Below are 19,924 nucleotides of genomic sequence, written 5' to 3'. Positions count from 1 at the left end.
TACCTGCTTCAGGAATATGATTCATAAAATTAATATAAATAACTATGTTTCTTATCTGTGAGAGTCATAATCAAGGAGAGCTAAGTTTCCCACACATTTAAACTATTACCACAAGACACCTTAGAGTTTGTTTTGAATTCTTTTTAAACGCTTGCAACATGTTGCTCCAGAGCATAAGAGTTTTGTTCAACTGACGGTTATTTGCAACACCTAAAACTAATTGAGATAGATATAGGGCTATATACATATATATAAATGATCATGATGATGAGACGAGTTGAAATCCACATATCTGTCTGTCAGTCCGGTCTTTGCAAGCTGTAACTTAAGTAAAAATTGAGATATCATAATGAAACTTAGTACACAGTTGCCTTGGGGTGCAAAAAAGAAAAGACAAATTCGTAGATTCGTAATCGGACCACTGCAAGGACCACAAAACATTAGAAGAAAACGTATAGAGTGCCATAACTAAGCCCTTAATTAATGTTTAAAGCTGTAATTTGATACAGAGAATCGCAGTAGCAAGTGGCACTTGTGTGCAAAAATTTTTATGGAAACCGGTGTGAACATTGGAAGTTGGGCCTGTCACCGCCCACTTTATGGTGAAATTCCATATTTCGGGACCCGACCTACCGATTTCAACAAAATTTAGCACAGGGCATTCTTCTTACATTCTGATATCACATTGGACGAAATCGGACAACAACCACACCCACTTTCCATAATGCACAATTTTAAATTCCACTTGATTCGTTCAGTTTCCAGTGCACAAATCAAGAAGTAATTAATATAACGGCATACAACTTTGCACGAATAATGTATTTAGTATGTGCCACCTTATGATCAAAAATTGTTGAAATCTTATAAAAACTGTTCAAGCCACTAGGTACCGAATATTTAGACCCCGGTACCTATAGCTGACTTTTGATCAAAAATGTCGGTCAATGTGTGTTTTATATAACTAAAATTAAGGAATTCCTTCTCTTATAATGGTATGTCTATATGTGAAAAATGGGTTGAATCGGACCAATACTTCCCTCAGCCCCCACATACTTAATATAAAGACTTTCGAACTTCCAGGTGACTTTGTACCGCATATATCGGCCAATATGTAAGTTATCTCAATGAAATTGAGAGAGCGTGTTTTACTCATAACAGTGTATCTCCATGCTTAAAATAGATAAATTTGAGCGAAAGCTTGGCCTAGTCCCTGCATAACTAATATTAGGATTTTCGAACATGCGGCTGACTTTACTTTATAGGATTGGTTTTACACCTTAAAGTATTTCCCGGGCTTTGATTCTTGTATGTTGCAAGAGTATAAAATGTTCGGTTGCACCCAAACTTAGCCCTTCCTTACTTGTTAAAGGTTCTCCTTGACTAACAGTTCTTTGCCGTGACAAATTAGTCAAAGTTTTCATGAGCTTTGGGCGACTTTCACTGAGTATCTGCCAGTCAAAGGGCCGTCCATTGGACTGAGGTATTACAAATCGGTGCAGAAACTCTATATTATTGCGTTTGATCAGTGCTAGATTGTCTTTTTAAATTCGGACACGTTAGCCTTTGCTTCGTCATAATGATGAAATTCAGCAAACCAGTGCTTTCATAACGATAGATCGATATGATTATTCGAGTCTGCTTTTAAAGCAAGTTTTTCGCCACGGGATTTTGTAACTAAAACATTGTCAAACATAAAGATTTCAAGATAACGCTTACTTTAAAATCTCCATTTTAATTTCAGAATATGGGAAAATTTAAAATATTTTGAAAATTTACATTTTTATTTAAATAAATTACTCCAGCAAAACCTCAGTACAGAATTAACACTAAATATTGCAAACTTAAACACCTAATAGTTTTTTATATTCCAAACAGCCAGCCCAGTTTTCTTCCCAACCGGGTGCACTCTTCTTCACACTCTCGTACCATCTGGCGACATTGGCATATTTCTTGATATCATAGTTGACAATTTCATAAGATGACACCGTTGCCAGCAACGAAATATCAGCCAGCGTGTAAGAATCTCCAGCAACATATTTCCGTCCCTCCAAGAATGTGTTCAGGAATTCAAAAGCTGTATCGACTGCCTTGTACTTCTCTGCATCGACTTGTTTCTTGAAGAGGTATTGTTGGACATATGAATTAACAAAGGCGCTGTAGATTGTGGAGATATCGAAGAAGAGCAGTTGATTGACGACAGCACGCTTCTTGGGGTCTTTCGGGTACAAGGAGTCATTTTTGCCGTATTTTTCGGCCAAATAGATGATTATGGCACGTGACTCCCAAACAGAGAAACCGTTGTCTACCAATGTAGGAATTGTATGTTGTGGGTTGAGTTTAAGAAATGCCGGCTTCAAATGCTCTCCAGCAAACAAATTTAGCTGTTTCTTATTCAATTCGACTCCCAAAGCTTTGGCGGCCATCTCGACGGCGCGGCAAGGAGCGGAAGCAGGCAAATAGTAAAAATCCATTTTTAGCCTACAAATAATTTAAATTTTATAATTAGATTTAGATAATGAAAATTAAAATTAAAAGTTTTTATATAACAGAACGAGTATAGATGGGCTTAGACACTCTCGACGCAAAAAATATATCACAAAGTAAATTTTATGTACAAAATATTATTTCACTTGAGCGATCTTCAGAGTTTCAAACTAAAATCTCAAAATTTTTTTCTTTATTTGCACTATGATCAATTTGTAGCTAATGAAAGATAGAGGGGTAACTACTTTGGCGCGAAAAAAACACTATACGGCTTTAGCATCTGGATATCATTTAAATTATCGTTCGATCACTTAAAAAGCTTCTCATATTAAATTTGTTAAGTATTGTAAGCAGAACTTCAAATAAAATTTCAATCCTCATAGTTTTACTCCCTAATTAGTTAAACATATGCTAATGTCTGTCCACAATACGTATTGAAGGACGTCTCCTAACGTTTGACCCAATATGTCTAATCGCAACTCACTTGTTTTGAAGGTGAATATGTGGTGATTCTGGAAATCGCTTGTATAAGTTCAATGTCGATACTGAAAATCCAATAAACGCGCGCTTCTTTTTATACCAAAAATACTGCTTGTCATTATGAAATGCACACATACATAATTTGATCACACAAGATTTGAAGTAAAACAAATAAACGGTTTATTCTCTTCCAAAATTGGCAATAACAAAACGTAAACAACAAGAGAGGCGCTGATCACATGCACAAGTTATCACACAAACTTTTGTTGCGGCAAGATAGAGGGGGCGACGAGGAGAGGGGAATCGCGCCGAGTTTCCACACGCATTCAGCGCGTACATATTGCATTTGCGTATATTTTTTTGAAATTAATATTTTGTAAAAAATTTAATTTCATCTTTTGGTAAGTAATTTGCAAATATGTATACAAATATACATAATATAATATAAATATTTTAGAAAATGGAAAGACAAAAAATTTAATTAAAGATATTGAAATGTATGGAGGAAGCCATACAAAATGATTTAGACGATAGTAAAAAGGGTTATATATTTGTTTTAATAAATAAAATGTATCTTAATTGACAGAGCTGATTAATATATGTGATACCTATAAGGAAAAAGAAGCGACAATGGGTTAAAGTAAAGAGTAGACAATGGGTTAAAGTTAGATATACATAAGTGAACTGTTGTAATATTAAAAGAGAATCGCGAGTTCGATAAAGAACTCTGTATCACATTACCAGACAGCACACATAAGTGAACTGTTGTAATATTGTCCGATAAACTCGTATTTCATAACGGTAAACCAACTACAACAATTCAATAAAGTCAAATCAACAATTTTGCTTACAGAATAATTAGAAAATTACGAAAACTTAATTTTTGTTATTGCATGCTGATTGTGGACCCAATTATTTTAAATAGGCGTTATTCGAAACGAATTTTTTAAGAAATAAATTCATTAATACTTGTATTGTTTAGCACTTTACGTTGCTTTCATTTCAAAGTATTCAGGGAGTCATTAACTGCACATATTTTTATGCCCTAAGCAAGATAAATCAAGTTTGCCATGAAGTTTGTAACATCCAGAAAGAACCGTCCAAGACACTGTTAAGTATACTACTGTGGTCAAATTGAAAGTTGATTTTTTTAATTTATACTTTGCGTGCTTTTCAAATCGATACATTTTTTTTCCGTAAGTTGGTAGCACTGTTAGTGACATCTATGCTAAATGTCACGTCAAAATATTCATTAGTATTTGAGATACGCGTAGTTTTGTGAGGCTCTAAAAGTGAGTTCTTCGATTTTTACTATGTCTGAATTTATTGAACAAAGAAGTGCGATAATGCACCATCTCATACTTCATTGGTTATTCGTGATCATTTCGCCACATTTTCAACTAATATCATGCCGCAACCACCGCATTCGTCTGATTTACCTTCGCGTAACTTCTGGCTATTCAGCAAATTCACATGACCACTCCGAGGACACCGTCTTGACACAATTGCGGATATAAAAGCTGAATCGGAGAAGACTTTGATGGCCAACACGACGGAGGATTTTTGCAAATGCTATGATGACTGGAAAATTCGTTGGCATATGTGTATTGCAGCGGGAGGAGATTACTTTGAATGAGATTAAATGGACAAAATTAACCTTTCAATTTGATCACAGTAGTATATCAGTGCTTGGATACCGAAATATTATAATGTTCGATTGCACCCGACCTTCCTTATTTGTTATATTCTTAAAATTATGCATTACTAGTACGCATTCCTTAGGTTAGCAACTCAGATATTTCTAGAATTATGATATCATCGCTACACTTATCTGTAAATATGTTCCTTTCAACACGTCAGCATTCAGTTTTAAAAAACAAGAACTTATAAAGAAAATTAATTCAGGTGCAAATAAGGCGAGAAAAATTTATTTGAGAACCACTGAGCTTAAGCAAAGTGCATGAGTTCACAATGTGCTGCCATCAGTTATCTATAGTATTTCACCATATTTCGACATTGCTAATGTGCATTAGGGTGAGCAAAAACAAAACAAGAAAAAGAACGTGCAATTCGGCTGCAGCAAAGCTATAATACTAATAATATAATAATACATTTGATCGCTCAGTTTGGATGGCAGCAATGAACAATAGGGATCCCATCTGAAAAATGTGTTCGGCGGTTCCGACAAATGAGCATCTTCAAAGTTGCCATAATCATAATCATCATAAATCATGTATTTCATTACAATAACATCTGAACCATTTATTATTTTCTTTTTATCGTAGATTCATGAATTTCCTAGCAATCTACCTCAGAGGCTTTTTGCAATTCAAAATTCGTTTAAAACTTTGAAAAGTTAATAAATCAAAAAGTGCAGTTTTATTGTTTTTGATTTCAAGTCTTCATATTTTACCAAAAATTCCTTAATTCAATTGAAATAATAATATAAATAATTTTTAAAAATATCGACATATATTTATATACATTTTTCGTAGCATAAGCGATACAACCTAATGCTTATAAGTACATGTTTACACACAAATATTATAATATAATATTATTGTATATATACATACATATGTATGTATGGATTTGTCAACTTTCACTGACTCTTTAATTAAAGCTGATTAAACATATAATTCTATATATATGCATGTATTTGTGTGTGTTTGAGTGAGAGAATGCCTGATGTGGGCAATATATTAGGGAAAAAGCAGCACTTGAGAGCCACATTGAGTTATGCCAATAACGCTCTTTCTACTTTTATGTATGTACACATATTGTTAAGTACATTTGTATGTACAAACCCACATATAATTATGTACATATAGTATATGAGTCTATGGCAAGAAATGCCAGTCACGCTGATTTTGCAAAAATTGCTTTTATACATATTTACAGACAACTATTTAGTAGTATATATGTATAAGCAATGCTCAGAACGCAGTGATCAGAAAAAAGCTTTATTTGAGAACCGCTGATTTAAGAGCATTGTTGTAGAAAAGCTTGCTTGCAAACGTTTGTTCTCGTAACGAGTAGTATTTGGGAAACGCTGAGTGCTATTTAGGAAACGCTGAATACTTCAATTGTGCACACACAGATACATATGTACATAAATACGAGTACTGTTAAATATGTATGCGTGTATATCCATTTGTTTAATCAGAGAACATAAAACATAGAGAAGGTGCAAAGTGAATTCTGTATGATGTTCGATTGGACGGCTAACAGAGCTTATAAGATTGTGACACGGAATTTCACCATTCTCGCTGCTATTTAGCAGAATTGAGCACGTGCAATGGCAGAAATATAAGTATGTAAGTATGTAAAACGACTGAATTCATGCGAGAATGAATAAAATATGTTTTATGTTCTCTGGTTTAATCAACTATTTGCACCTAAGTACATATACTTATTAATTATTATTTCCGCGAAAATTTTTATACTCTTGCAACCTGTTGCTACAGAGTATAATAGTTTTGTTCATCTAACGGTTGTACGTATCACCTAAAACTTAGAGAGATAGAGAGGGTTATAGGTATACATATACATACATATAGTATGTAAATGATTAGGATGACGAGAAAAGTTGAAACCCGCACAGGGAAACAGCAAGTGGCAAAAACTTTTGAAAAAGTAGTCTTGGCCCCGGCCTCTAAAAAGTTTAATGTATATACTTACATATGTATCTCTTAAACCACAACCAAATTTGCCCAGTAACACACACATTATAAGAGCTCCTACCGAAAATCTGAAAATGCATAAAATTGGAAGACAACAACGCTCATTCCCGATATAACGGTAATGGTAAAAACTAAATAAAACTACTACTTCTACTTAAATCAATAACTAAATTTTACTCCCGAAGTGGTATGACAGAACTTTAATGGATCCAAGGTCAAAATTGGACGACGTTTCTGGCACCGCCGAATTTTAGGTGAAAACACATATGTATGTATCTCGAGGCCCTTCAGACCGATTTCAACCAAATTTGGTATGTGGCATTGTTCTAACAAGTTTATGTTACAGTGCGAAAATGAGCGAAATCGGACTACAGCCACGCCTACTTAAATTTTAAAAAATTTTCCATCCAAATCGAAAAGCAATGCACGCATCTTATAGTATGCCACCTTATGGCCAAAAACTTTTCAAAACGAACCAAAAATGATCAAGCCCCTGGGCCCTCAATATGTGGAACCAGTGCCTATAACTTTTTACCGAAAATATCGGTCAATGTATGAGATACATCATTAAAATTCAAAGAGAATCCTTTCCTAATAGTAGTATATGTATATCTGTTTGTCCAAAATGGGTGGAATCGGGTGAAAACTCGCTCTAGGCCCCATATAACTAACAAGCCTCATAAACATCGAGGTACTTCCCTGGCTTTAATCCTTGCAAGTTGCAAGTGTATGAAATATTCGGACCCAGACTTAACACTTCCTTACTTGTTTCTCAATCCAACTTTTGTAGCTGCAGACCTTCTTAAACAAAATATTTATTTAACTCGCCATAAGAACTTGGGTGTTGTTTTTGTAGATAAAACTTTGTTTTGCAATTAAGATTGGCGTCGCGGATAGTTTAGCCTAGAATATACATATCTGCTGTATTAACCAAAAAATCCAGGATGTATTAACCACTGATCAGTCGGTTGGCAAACGCCATTGCGCTGATGATTTAATCTAGAAAGAAATCATAATCCATGCTATTCATTCTTATTATTTTCAGCGTAATTGGAATCACATTTGAATATTCCAAGATCTTAGCCTGGTGAAGTATGCTCCCATATTTTAGATTGAAACTTATATTTGACTTCAATAGAGAGAGAAATAAAAATACAGTAATTTTAGCAAAACACTATAGTTTCTTATTTAAATTACAACAAAGTCATAAAGATACGAGTATAATGATGATCAATAAATGCATTGAAATCGCATTATTGATATTATATACGAATATCAACTGCTCTCCGTTCGCATATCATTATATAAATATGTATTCGATTAGCATCAGTTCATTAATTCCCCATATTCTATACAGCCCGCCCAGTTTTCTTCCCAACCGGGTGCAGTCTTCTTCAAATTCTCGTACCATCTGGCCACATTGGGATATTTACTGAAATCGTATTTGGCAACTTCATAAGATGACACTGTGGCTAACAACGAGAGATCAGCGAGCGTCAAAGTATCTCCGGCAGCATAAGTATGTCCTTCCAGGAACGTGTTCAAGAACTCAAAGGCTGTATCAATTTTCTTGATCTTTTCGGCATCGATAGGCTTTTTAAACATATATTTTTCTACATAGGCATCAAAGAACGCCTGGTATAATGTGCCGGCGTCAAAGAACAGACGTTGGTTGATGAGAGCGCGCTTCTTCGGACATTTCGGATATAACGAATCATTTTTACCGTATTTTTCGACCAAATAGATGATTATGGCACGTGACTCCCAAATAGAGAAACCATTATCCACCAATGTGGGTATTGTATGTTGTGGGTTGAGTTTAAGAAACTCTGGTTTCAGATGAGCTCCTGCAAACAAATCTAACTTTATCTTATTTAATTTAACGCCGAGCGCTTCGGCGGTCATGGTGACGGCACGGCAAGGAGCCGATACAGGAAGATAGTAGAAGTCCATTTTGAGTCTGAAAAGTGAAAATAAGGGCTTTTGAGATATATGTATGAATATCTACTATATATATAGGTACATGTATGTATGTAGGTACATATAGTATGTTAAAAGAAACCAATATTTAAGGTTATAAACTGGACCTTACCGTCTTATCATATTATACATTCCAGAATAGTAACATAAAATACTATCAATTCTATTTAATACTTACCAGTATCGAAAGGTGTGTATTTATAATCCCTCGAATGTGTTAATTCCACCAGAAGATTTTTGAGACTGAACGACAAGTGTTTTCATGTTTGCTTTTGTATAAATGAGAAAGTATTATGATAATAAAAAGTAGTGGAGAAATGAGTATGCGAGGGCGTAACTATTAGTGTAATACACCGATGAGTATATGAATATATAGTATAATGCGTGCAGAAATATATGTACATATGTTAGGCTAGAACCTCAACGAAACTCAAATATTGTTTTATATTGAGAAGAGTGCTCTCGGATTACTCTTTTATGTTAATTTTCCAACCGAATGTAAACGAAAACCGGTTGATTTGAAATTTTAAAATTTAATTTACTTGTACCCGAAATAGCAGAGCAAAGAAAAGAAGGATTTTACGACTCATAGGTGTAACTTAATCGCTCGCCGAATTATATTTATTTTTTGCCAGAGGAATGAAAAGCACCCGATTTATTTTGTTGAAGGGACCCTAGCAAAATACTATTAGTTATATTTTCCCTCTACACTACAGTCGCTGGTCTATTTTGGTTTTTCATTCTTTCAGCTACTCTCCAGAATCGATGTTACATACTACTGTTGTAGATCCGTTTTAAATTACTTCCTAAACATTTTTAAATTCTTTTAAGTTCTAATTGACTTTCTGGATAATCGGATTCAACAATTCTATACATTTATATTAATATGCTATTATATTCGCTAATAAACTGGTGGCAAAAAATAGAAAGACATTCGAAAAAATATTTTTTTTCTAGGGTAGCTGTCAGTGACATCTGTGTCAAATGTCACATCAAAATAATCATTAGTATTTAGTTTGCACTTGTCTTTCCGAAGTACATAAAGTGCATTCGGCGGTTTTTACAATGAGTGAAATTATTCAACAAAGAAGTTCCGTTATATTTTGTATGCCGAATCAATTTCATGGTACCGAGAATTTAGGAATGTTGGAACAAGCCTTCGGTCATAATTTTTTGTCGCGAGCAAGAGTTTTTGATTGGTAATAATTATTCAAGGAGGGTCGAGAACGCCAAAATCACAATTTTTTTCGAAAAACAGTTTCGCGTTTACGTCTGTGGAACAATGCTTTCCGACTACCTGGATCTTGAAACGTATTATTTCTGGCAATGAGTCTTGTATCTATGCTTACGACCTGTAAACAGACGACCAGTCAGCCGAATATCGTAGCAAAGGCGAGCCGAAGCCGAAAAAGCACGTTAAAGGAGGTGAAAAATCAAATTATGTTGACAGTTTTCTTTGATTATCGAGGTGTGGTCTATTCCGAATTCTTTCCGACCAGCTAAAATGTCAACGAGGAATACTACTTTAGTGTTATGCGTAGTTTGCGCGAAGCTATATGTAAAAAGAGACCGGAATTATGGGCCGTCAACTCTTGGCCGCACCACAATAATGCTCCGTCATATACTGCATTGATTCTTCGTCAGTTTGGTTTTTCGCCGCCAACGTATTCAAATAATTTAGCTTCATGTGACTTTTGGCTATTAAGCCATCTTAAACGACCGGTCCGGGAAAACCGTTTTGAGTCAATTGAAGACAATAAAAGTGAATCGCTATGCGTTTTGAAGGCTACTCCCCAAACTGACTTTGACAATTGTTTCGAGGTTTGGAAAAAACGTTGGCACAAGTGTATTGGGGGGCAGGGGAGATTACTTTCAGAGGGACGACATAGATTATGCAGAATAAATTAAAAATTTTAAAATTATGAACAAAGTTAACTACTTTTTGCTCTTATGCAAATGTTTTCTTCAAAGCTACTGTGTCCCTCGCCCCCATACATTCATCTTAATGATTATTCCGATTTTCACTATTAATAGCTATGTAAACAAAAACGAAGTGCTACCTACATGTATTAAGTACATATTGTACATATGTAGGAAAAATTATTACAGCGTTCCAGTGAATTCATTTGTATACTTACATCCCTCTCATATTGAGTTTAATGAACACTGGAAAAATTGTCTCACTGAAATTGCTGAAAGCTTTATAGTTAAGCGTCCAGAAGGCCTTAAACCCCTTCAAGAATAAGTTCTTTAATATTTTTTTTGTAGTTCTGTCTATATATTCTATATAGAAGATATTTTGCGTTTGTTGTTGTAAGGTGCAGACTTTTGTTTGACAACTGAAAACTGAGTTTTTTTAACTGAAAATTAGTTTTTTAAAATGGTTACGAATAAACCCTCCTGACGTTGCTCTACCACAGTTACATTTATTAGAAATACATTTATTAGAAATCTTTGGCAAATCGCTTCCACTTATGCTGAACTGATAAGTATACGATACCGATTTTACTTCACAACACTCTGAATGTTTCAACAATGGTACTATTCACCTCCAGGCCTCTTGGCTAGGCACGAAGAAGAAGCGTTTTATGATTCAAAAATGTAAGGTGTTCATAATATACATATACCATATTTTAAGTAGTTGACCAAATTAGACAAAGCAGAAAGTCTTATATTTTCTACAAGTTCAAAAATTATACCAGTTGGAATAGATATATGAAAGCAATTCAGATGTCACTTTAAAAGGAACTTCCTTAATCCGCAATTTCTTCCCTTTTCCTTGGTTTCGGTTTATCGAACCAAACGATTCAAAAGCCTTACTATTAAGTGGCTGAAACAGGAATATGATCTACTGATCGCAGGCTAAATAATTATAAGAATTTCTGGCACACAATCACACAGGGTGTGCCTTTGTTTTAAGTCAGTAGACTTAGGAGAAACAACTGCCAAATGTCCGGACAGCAAAGCGAGCATATTGACAAGCTTGAGCATACCTGTAATCGATCTTGATTCTCTTTATTTTTCAAAATTGTATGCTGTTATTTTGCAATTCTAAGGCGACCTCATATCATGGGTCAGAAACACCACACGAATGAATCGTTAAAGTCTCTTTCCGAGATAATTGTGCCTTCCAGAACCAGACAATTTCTCAAAATACTATTAAAATAATTTTTTTTTGTGTTTTGTTAAAATAGGCATAAGACTTTGTTTCTTATAATTCCAGTACATAAATATTATTTATTGTATACAGAACATATGTATGTACATATGTATAACGACTTGCCGGTATAAAGGAAAATATGAGAGAACTCTAACAAATCAAATAATATAGTTGTGTATCTGATAGTGGAATGTATAAGAGAGCGACAAATAACAAATAAAAGCTTCACGCCTAAACACATACACATATACATATGTATTTATGTTTGGATTTGGTAAATAATAAATAACGGAAGGCAGGTCATTAGCAGTGATCAAAGCGATAAAGCTCGCAAATTATCATTCATCGCACACGGGCGTACATTACTGAAGATAAGTACAACCGTACGCTGGTGCCCACATCATCCATCTTATCTGTGTTTTATTACCTCTATTTTACAGAAGAAAGTAAAAATGTATCTCTCTATAGGTCCACGTGACCGCGTATACATACATACATATGTGAAGGGTGATCTATTTCGAAGTTCCCTACTTTTTTTTAAGAAAAAAAAAGAAACAAACTGGATGAAGTGGCAGCTCTTGAATTTCCTCAGACTGCTCATCGTGCCACATGCGGCAATTTTGATTTTTTACATACGCATTGAACCCAGAAGTGTGCCTCATCGTTAAACAATATTTGGCTCGAAAACATCGGATTCTTTTGTTACTTTTGAAGAGCCCACAAAGAGCGAAGCGATGTCGCTTAGGAACGTCGAGCGGATTCAGTTCTTGCGCAAGCTGTATTTTGTACGCAAAACCCCATTACGCGGATTACTTAATCTAGACAGAAATCATCCAGAAACCATTCTACTCGTTCTTATTATTTTCGGTGGTAATTGGAATCGCATTTGAATACTCCAAGGCTTTGACTTCGTGAAGTATGGCCCATATTTTAGATTTCACAAATGTTTCACTTCCATAGAGAGAGAAATAAAAAACACAATCATTTTAATAAAAAACAACACTTTCTGTTATATTTACAATTTAGTCAAAAAGATATAATGATGATCAATAATTGTTTTGAAACCGCCTTATTGGTATACGAATGTCAACTGCTTTCCGCTTATATTCATCAGCTTCCTTCTCGTTATATATGTAGGTACATACAAGTATATATATGTAGTTGTTAAAAGTATTCATTTGACACTCATTTTAGTTCAATAATTTCCCATATTCTATACAGCCCGCCCAGTTTTCTTCCCAACCGGGTGCAGTCTTCTTCAAATTCTCGTACCATCTGGCCACATTGGCATATTTACTGAAATCGTATTTGGCAACTTCATAGGATGACACTGTGGCTAACAACGAGAGATCAGCGAGCGTCAAAGTATCTCCGGCAGCATAAGTATGTCCTTCCAGGAACGTGTTCAAGAACTCAAAGGCTGTATCAATTTTCTTGATCTTTTCGGCATCTATAGGCTTTTTAAACATATATTTTTCTACATAGGCATCAAAGAACGCCTGGTATAATGTGCCGGCGTCAAAGAACAGACGTTGGTTGATGAGAGCGCGCTTCTTCGGGCATTTCGGATATAACGAATCATTTTTACCGTATTTTTCGACCAAATAGATGATTATGGCACGTGACTCCCAAATAGAGAAACCATTATCCACCAATGTGGGTATTGTATGTTGTGGGTTGAGTTTAAGAAACTCTGGTTTCAGATGAGCTCCTGCAAACAAATCTAACTTTATTTTATTTAATTTAACGCCGAGCGCTTCGGCGGTCATGGTGACGGCACGGCAAGGAGCCGATAAAGGAAGATAGTAGAAGTCCATTTTGAGTCTGAAAAGTAAAAATAAGGGCTTTAAGATATAAATATATACTTACGTACATACACATTATATATGTATGTATTTATATATATGTATGTATATATAGGGAAGACAATCCTTATAATCTTATCATACATTCTAGAGCAGTTACATAAAATACGTTCAATTCTATTTAATACTTACCAGTATCGAAAGGTTTGTATTTATACTCCCTTGAATGTGTTAATTCCACCAGAAGGTTTTTGAAACTGAACGACAAGTGTCTCCATGCTTGCTTTTGTATCCATGAGAAAGGTAGTATTGTAATAATAAAATGTAACGGAGAAATGAGTATGCGAGAGCTTAACTTATTTGTGCAATAAACCGATGAATATATACTTGTATATGAGTACATATATAATTCGTGCAGTACTAGACTGTTACTAGAATCTTAACGAAACCCAAATATCGTTTTATATTGAGAAGAGTGCTCTCGGATTTTTAGAAATTTACTTTGTTGAGTTAATTTTCCCCCCGAATGTAAATGGAAACCGGTTGATTTGGTAATTTGAAATTTACTTTACCTGAAATAGTACAGACTGGACGAAAGAAATTGGGATTTTGCGACTCACAGGTGTAACGTATTCGCTCTACGAATTATATTTATTTTTTACCTCAGAAATGCAAAACACCCGAGTTATAATGTAGAGCGGACCTTAGCCAAATACTATTAGTTATATTCCTTATATTATATCTATCTAAACTCCAATCTCCCAGATATCCCTTTTAATTCTCCCGAGCCGAAGTTCCATAACACTATTATCGATTTGTTTTCAGTTAAATACTGTACCCCTCTGGGCCCCCATACATTCCTCTTATTGATTATTTTTATACCCTGAACAGGGTATATTAAGTTTGTCACGAAGTTTGTAACACCCAGACAGAAGCGTCGGAGACCCTATAAAGTATATATGTATATAAATGATCAGTATGTTGAGCTGAGTCGATTTAGCCATGTCCGTCTGTCTGTCTGTCTGTATATATGTATGTATGCGAACTAGTCCCTCAGTTTTTAAGATATCGTTTTGAAATTTTGCAAACTCTTTTTCTCTTCAAGAAGCTGCTCGTCGGAACTGCCGATATCGGACCACTATAACATATAGCTGCCATACAAACTGAACGATCGGTATCAAGTTCTTGTATAGAAAACTTACATAAACACATAGTTACTAACAGAAATGCACCTGAAGGGCATTTAGCTTCGGTGCAACCAAAGTTAACGTTTTTTCTTGTTACTATTAACTAAAGACTATCAAATAATAAACTTTTTTGATAAGATAAAACTTTTTACTCAAGAGCAAGCTAAATAAGGCTAGCATACTTGTGCTTGCAATATATACAGGGTGTGTCATCGTTTTAGGTTAGTACATATGTATGTATGTGTGAAAACTCAACAACTTTGGAAGAAACAACTGCCAAATGTCCGGGTGGCAAGCCGAGCGGGCATATTGACAAACTTAGGCATACATGTAATCGATCTTTATTCTCTTTCTTTTTCAAAATTCTATGCTGTTGCATTTCTTGGGCAACCTCATATCATGGGTCACAAACACTAAGAAAATAAATCGTCTATGTCTCTTTCCGAGATAATTGTGCCTTTCTTGAACAAGACAATTTCTCGAAACACAAATAAAAGAATTTCCCGCACACTTCCCGATTTCATTTAGTCTGAATCTCTATCACTCAAATACATCATATGTAGGTGTATGTAAATATGGATTTAATAAATCATTTGCATAAAAATATATTTTTGTTGTGTCTTAAAATAGACATAAAACTTTGTTTGTTATAATTATTATACATAAATATTATTTCTTATTTATAGTACACACATACGTATGCATGTATGTACACATAACGACTTGCCGGTATAAAGGAAAATATGAGAGAACTCTAACAAACCAAATAATATAGTTGTGTATCTGAAAGTGGAATGTATAAGAGAGCGACAAATAACAAATAAAAGCTTCATGTCTACACACATACATACATATATACAAGTATGTTTGGATCTGGTAAATAATTAAAAACGGAAGGCAGGGTATTAGCAGTGTTCAAAGCTATAAAGCTCGCAAATTATCATTCACTGCACGCGGGCGTACACACCGTGACGATACATACAACCTGCTGGTGGTACATATACAGGGTTTTCATATAGTCATGATTTGATTTCTAACTGTCGTTGCAGTCAATTTTAATACACCATGATCTCTAATGTTTTTACATGTTTACAATTTCATTATGGAAAGTTATACGCAAGAACAACGCTTACAAATTATTCAATTTTATTATAAGAATAATCGTTCTCCAACATCTAATATTCTAACAAAATAATCTTCTAAGGTGAGGCTCACCTTCATCTGAGTGATGCGGTAAATAAATAAAAGGGAAACGGTCAAAATTCTAAAATTAAAATTCTGAAGTCAAAATTCCGGAATCAACATTCTGGGTCGACAAAATTCTGGAAATCGGAATTCCGCAATTCCTTTGCTTTTTTTGGCTGCGTTTCAAAATCTGGTTTTTCATAATTCCGGAATTTACGTCTTCCAGAATTAATTCTGGAAATTTTTTCCCCAAAATTTGTGCCAAATCGTGTATCTTATATAAATTTGCTTATACATACATAATAATATAACATAAACAAAACATAACCTCCAAAATGATTCCAAAATTCAAACATGTTTATCGGAAAGACAAAAAACAACATTATTAACAAATAAAGACCAAATAGATTCATTTCTTTTTTTCGTATAACATGTTCACAGCCATCGAATTGAGTGACAATACGCACGGTACATTTGTTTTTAATTCGTTCAGAACAAGTCCAGTTAAATGTTTTCTTATTTTTTCGTTCCAAATACATAGAAGAAGTAGCCGCTTGTTTAACATGTCTTTTCCTTTATTAGACTTCACCACAGTTATATTTTCCATCATTTCACATAAATATTTAGCACGTTTTTATTAATGAAATTGCAGTAACACATTGCTTAGTCAGTACATATATGTATGTATGTATATGTAGGTACATAGTAAACTTAATGATTTAGTTAGTTAGTACAAAAAAGTAAATGAACAACAACAAACAAAGGAATAACAATAACAAATACAATCATGCAATTGTAAAAAACTACTTACTAGGCAATAAAACATATGATTACAGAATGGCAAAATTCTGTAATTAATGATTAAAAATGCGTGTTGATAACAAAAAAAGTGCGCACTTTTTCATTCAGAATTTTGCAATTTAGAATTTCGTTATCCAGAATTTTGAATTCCAGAATATTGACTTCCATAACTTTGATTCCCGGTTTTCCGACTTCCGGAATTATGAATGCAGAATTTCCAAAAAGCAGAATTTTGACCCCAACCCCAAATAAAACTGTCGATTCTGGTGGGAAGAATATCCACAAATTATTCATGAACAGCCATAACATACACCTAAGCTAGCAGTTTGGTGTGATTTTGGGTCTGGTGGAATCATTTGCCCGTACTTCTTTCGAAATGAAGTTGGTGGCAACGTTACTGTAGATCGATTATAATTAACATTTTATGGCCGTAATTGAAAGAAAGTACCATTTATTTATATTACAATTTTGGGAAACCGACGTGTCTCAAATACGATATGACCTCTATCGGATACCATGGTGACACATTTGTTATGGAATTCCCGTTGATTGACGCAGCTTATTTATTAGTTAGCATATATAATCGATAAGTTTGAACTCTGCTCGCCTAAAAATTTCCGTGTGAAAATATAATAACAAGAAATTAAAGAGCTATTAAAGTCTCATTAAGCAGTTGTTCGACTAGACGCTACTTTTCAAGGTATGAAGTGGAAGACAACTCCTGTAATAATAAACATATTTATACTCTTGCAACATGTTGCTACAGAGTATAATAGTTTTGTTCACATAACGGTTTGTAAAACTAAACGAGATAAATATGCAGTTACATATAGATACAAATACATATATTTATGTATACACATATAAATGATCAGGATGCCGAGTTGAATTCCGAGCGAATCTCTGTCTGTCCGTGCAAGCGATAACTTAAATAAAAAGAAAAGATATCGGAATGAGTTGAGGTTAATATTTAAAGATGGGTATATGATATAGCACCGCTCACATTTTGGTGAGCTTGACCAATTTTAACCATATTCGGTAGGTAATAAAGGGATGCTACAAAAGTAGACCGATAGGGAGAACAAAAGACAACATATTTTTTCTGCTATTTTGGCATTTCCCTTCACAAAGGTTTGTAATTTCATCGTGGAAAGATATACGATCCAACAACGAGTGGAAATTATTAAAATTTACTACCGAATTTCGGTGTCAGCGGCCTCAACTTTAAGAGCGCTACGTCCAACTTATGGTCGTCATAATCGTCCTGTCAGATCAGCAATTGAGCGTTTGGTGGAAAATTTTGAATCCACAGGCACAGCACAAATTGTGCCCTTGCCAGTGAGACAAAGAAGTGGCCGTCGTGTGGGGAATATTGTTGCCGCTAGCGCATCAATTGAGGAAGCACTCAAATCTGTCTCTCACACGTCGTTCTCAAGCGTTGGACATCTCTGTAATGTCGTTGTGGCAAATTTTGCGAAAAGATTTTGGCCTACATCCTTACAAGATCAAATTGACGCAAGAACCGAAGCCGCTGTACCATCAGAATCGTCGTATATTCGTGAATTGGGCTGAGCAACAACTTGAAAATGATCCGGATTTTTATCGAAAAATCATCTTCAGCGATGGGACTCATTTCTGGCCGAATGACTTTGTCAAAAAGCAAAATATGCATTATTGGTCAGGCAGCAATACACACGTACTCTACGAGTCACCATTGCATCCTGAAAAAATTACGGTTTGGTGCGGTTTATGGGCTGGCGGCGTCATTGGGCCGTATTTATTTCGCGATGATCAAGACCGACACGTTATTGTGAATGGGAATCGCTACCGCTCAATGATAACAGAATATTTTTGGTCCGATGTGAATGATATGTGCTTGGACGATATGTGGTTCCAACAGGACGGCGTCACAAGCCAAAAAACGAATGTAAAAATCGATTTATTGAAAACTAAGTTATGTGAACGTGTTATCTCACGAAATAGCCCAGTCAATTGGCCGTTCGATCGTGCGAATTAACGCCGTTAGACTATTTCCGGTGGGGCTACGTCAAGTCTATGGTCTATGCCAACAAGCCAGTTACGATTGATAAACTTCGTCCGAATATCGAACATTGCAGCAGTATCTGCCGATTTATGCTTGAAAACTCTCAAAAATTTGTTTAGCGTCTTAATTTGTGCGAATGTGCCCGTGGTGGCCATGCAAAAAAAAGCGAGTTCCATACAAAATGGTATCGAATGTGCTTTCTCAAGAATAACGAATTTCATCGATAACCCAAACCGTTTTTATTTTATTTAAAAAAATTTGTGTAGTGCTCTTATTGAAAACCCGTTATTATCTTGACATTCCTACATTACAGTTTGAAAATGAGATCGCAACCATGCCTACTTCCTATATAACTTTCACTTTCCAGTATACAAATCCAGAACCAATTAAATGCTGACGGGAGGAAAAAAAATATCTAAGTCTATGGTCTATAATATACGTACATAGTACGTAATTTCTTAAGACGCTATGTTGATTGTAATTCACTAAGATTTCATCGAACAAGGAATGTTGAATTCTTTCACAATATCTTTCAAATAAAGTTCTGTCTGAAGGTATTTCCCTGCTTAGATCCTGGCAAGTTGCACGAGTATCAAAGTTTCGGTTTCACCCAAACGTAGGCCTCCCTTACTTGTTTATATTTTTTCGAAACATTTTAAATTTTTCTAAATAAAAGTTCCAGCCAGAGGCGAAAACCATCATATTCTATTTAAAGTACATACAAGGTCTGTCGCAAAAGAAGCGGAACCTTTTAAATATAACTGTTTCTGGTGGCGCCACCTATTGATGGGTATATGAAATAAAAAGTTTGATCTCTTGTTGACATTTCGTAAAAATTTTAAGACAATTGGATAACTACAATCGATGTTATCGATCAAAAAGTGACAGCAGCTTTTGGTCATCGGTCGTAAAATGCAAAGAGCAAATATTAAATTTTGTTTTAAACTTGGAAAACGTTTACTGAAACATTTCAAATGATGAAAAAAGTTTATGATGATCAGTGCCTATCCCGTAGTAATGTGTATGAGTGGTTTAAGCGATTCCAAGAAGGTCGTGAGGACCTCTGTGACGATCAGAAGTCGGTCGTCTTCAGAAGTCAAAAATAAAGACAATGC

At 34.9% G+C, this 19,924-nt stretch overlaps 2 protein-coding genes across 2 annotated transcripts; both read right to left on the bottom strand.

The window, feature by feature from the left end:
- Positions 1-1,762: 1,762 nt before the first annotated feature.
- Positions 1,763-3,114, bottom strand: LOC126761811 (glutathione S-transferase D1-like). The gene is made up of 2 exons (XM_050478221.1): positions 2,969-3,114; positions 1,763-2,478 (listed from the first exon to the last, which is right to left on the bottom strand). The coding sequence occupies exons 1-2, from the start codon at positions 3,097-3,099 to the stop codon at positions 1,842-1,844; spliced, it is 768 nt and encodes a 255-aa protein (XP_050334178.1). The 5' UTR covers positions 3,100-3,114; the 3' UTR covers positions 1,763-1,841.
- Positions 3,115-7,808: 4,694 nt separating this feature from the next.
- On the bottom strand, positions 7,809-13,902 carry LOC126766084 (uncharacterized). The gene is made up of 4 exons (XM_050483855.1): positions 13,785-13,902; positions 12,981-13,611; positions 10,766-10,851; positions 7,809-8,607 (listed from the first exon to the last, which is right to left on the bottom strand). The coding sequence occupies exons 2-4, from the start codon at positions 13,602-13,604 to the stop codon at positions 7,974-7,976; spliced, it is 1,344 nt and encodes a 447-aa protein (XP_050339812.1). The 5' UTR covers positions 13,605-13,611; positions 13,785-13,902; the 3' UTR covers positions 7,809-7,973.
- Positions 13,903-19,924: the final 6,022 nt, after the last annotated feature.

Source organism: Bactrocera neohumeralis, chromosome 2 (genome assembly GCF_024586455.1).
Source record: "Bactrocera neohumeralis isolate Rockhampton chromosome 2, APGP_CSIRO_Bneo_wtdbg2-racon-allhic-juicebox.fasta_v2, whole genome shotgun sequence".
Lineage (NCBI taxonomy): Eukaryota > Metazoa > Arthropoda > Insecta > Diptera > Tephritidae > Bactrocera > Bactrocera neohumeralis.
This window is presented reverse-complemented; position numbering and strand designations above follow the sequence as displayed.